Consider the following 960-nt stretch of genomic DNA (forward strand, 5'->3'; position numbering starts at 1 on the left):
ACCATCACGGACTCGACGGCACTGTACTTGATCGGTGCCGTGGGTCCAACGATTGTGCAGAATTTGGTCAACGGCGCAACACTGCAGGCATTCTCAGCAACGATCAACATGTTTACTGATACTTCTTTCGAAGCCGGTCTCGTCGGCACGCTTCGCGACACTGGTCCTTTCGATGCGGCAATCTCGTTCCCCGATCAACTGATCATCGACTGGAATGGCCTGACGATCGCAGAGATCGCGCTACCAGATCTTTGCGCAGCAGCTTACACGTCGATCCCAAGCTTGATAACTAGCGGTCTGGTCACCATCACGAATGAGGGCAACTTTGATCAATTTGCTACTTATCTGCTGCATAACCCGAGCTTCCAGTGGGTGCTGCACACGCCTGACCTCCGCGTCACTGCGCTTGGCACAATCTTCTCTGGCGTCAGCTTNAGCCAGACTATCACACTCGCAGCCTTTGACAATTTCAGCGATGTCGTGGTCTCCAATCTTGATGTGTTCCATGGCTTCCCATCATACCTGCAGATCAATCTCGATGCAACTCTCAACAACCCTTCGAATCTCACGATCGATACTCAGCAGGTCATTTTCAACCTTATTTTCGAGAATCAGGTGCTCGGAACTGCAATCATACCTGATCTTGCCCTCTCGCCTGGCTCGAATACGCTGCCAACGGAAGTACACTTGTGAGCTTTTCGATCGATCACTGCATGTCCTCGCTGACTCCGGTCTATGCAGTATGCCATCAGGAGATGGCGCCGTCGCTGCCGGCAATACGCTGCTCGAAAACTTCATTCAAGCCGTGCCGACGAGCGCACAGATCCAGGGCACGCTTGACTCGACTCCCTACACGCCGCTCAAGGTTGCGCTCTCAACGCTGACGCTGAACACAGTCATTCCTCCGCTCATGCAGAACTTGATCACTCAAGCCAATCTCGTCTTTCCGTTGGACATCGT

The 960-nt window shown here is 53.0% G+C and overlaps 1 protein-coding gene across 1 annotated transcript; it reads left to right on the top strand.

Annotated features, from left to right (window-relative positions):
- On the top strand, positions 1 to 960 carry L969DRAFT_378714 (uncharacterized protein; the record flags this gene model as incomplete). Its single annotated transcript, XM_014709178.1, has 2 exons — positions 1 to 689; positions 742 to 960. Coding segments are annotated over 2 exons (908 nt in total), but the record flags the coding sequence as incomplete, so codon positions are not given.

The sequence above is a fragment of the Mixia osmundae genome (genome assembly GCF_000708205.1).
Source record: "Mixia osmundae IAM 14324 unplaced genomic scaffold scaffold_32, whole genome shotgun sequence".
Classification (NCBI taxonomy): Eukaryota; Fungi; Basidiomycota; class Mixiomycetes; order Mixiales; family Mixiaceae; genus Mixia; species Mixia osmundae.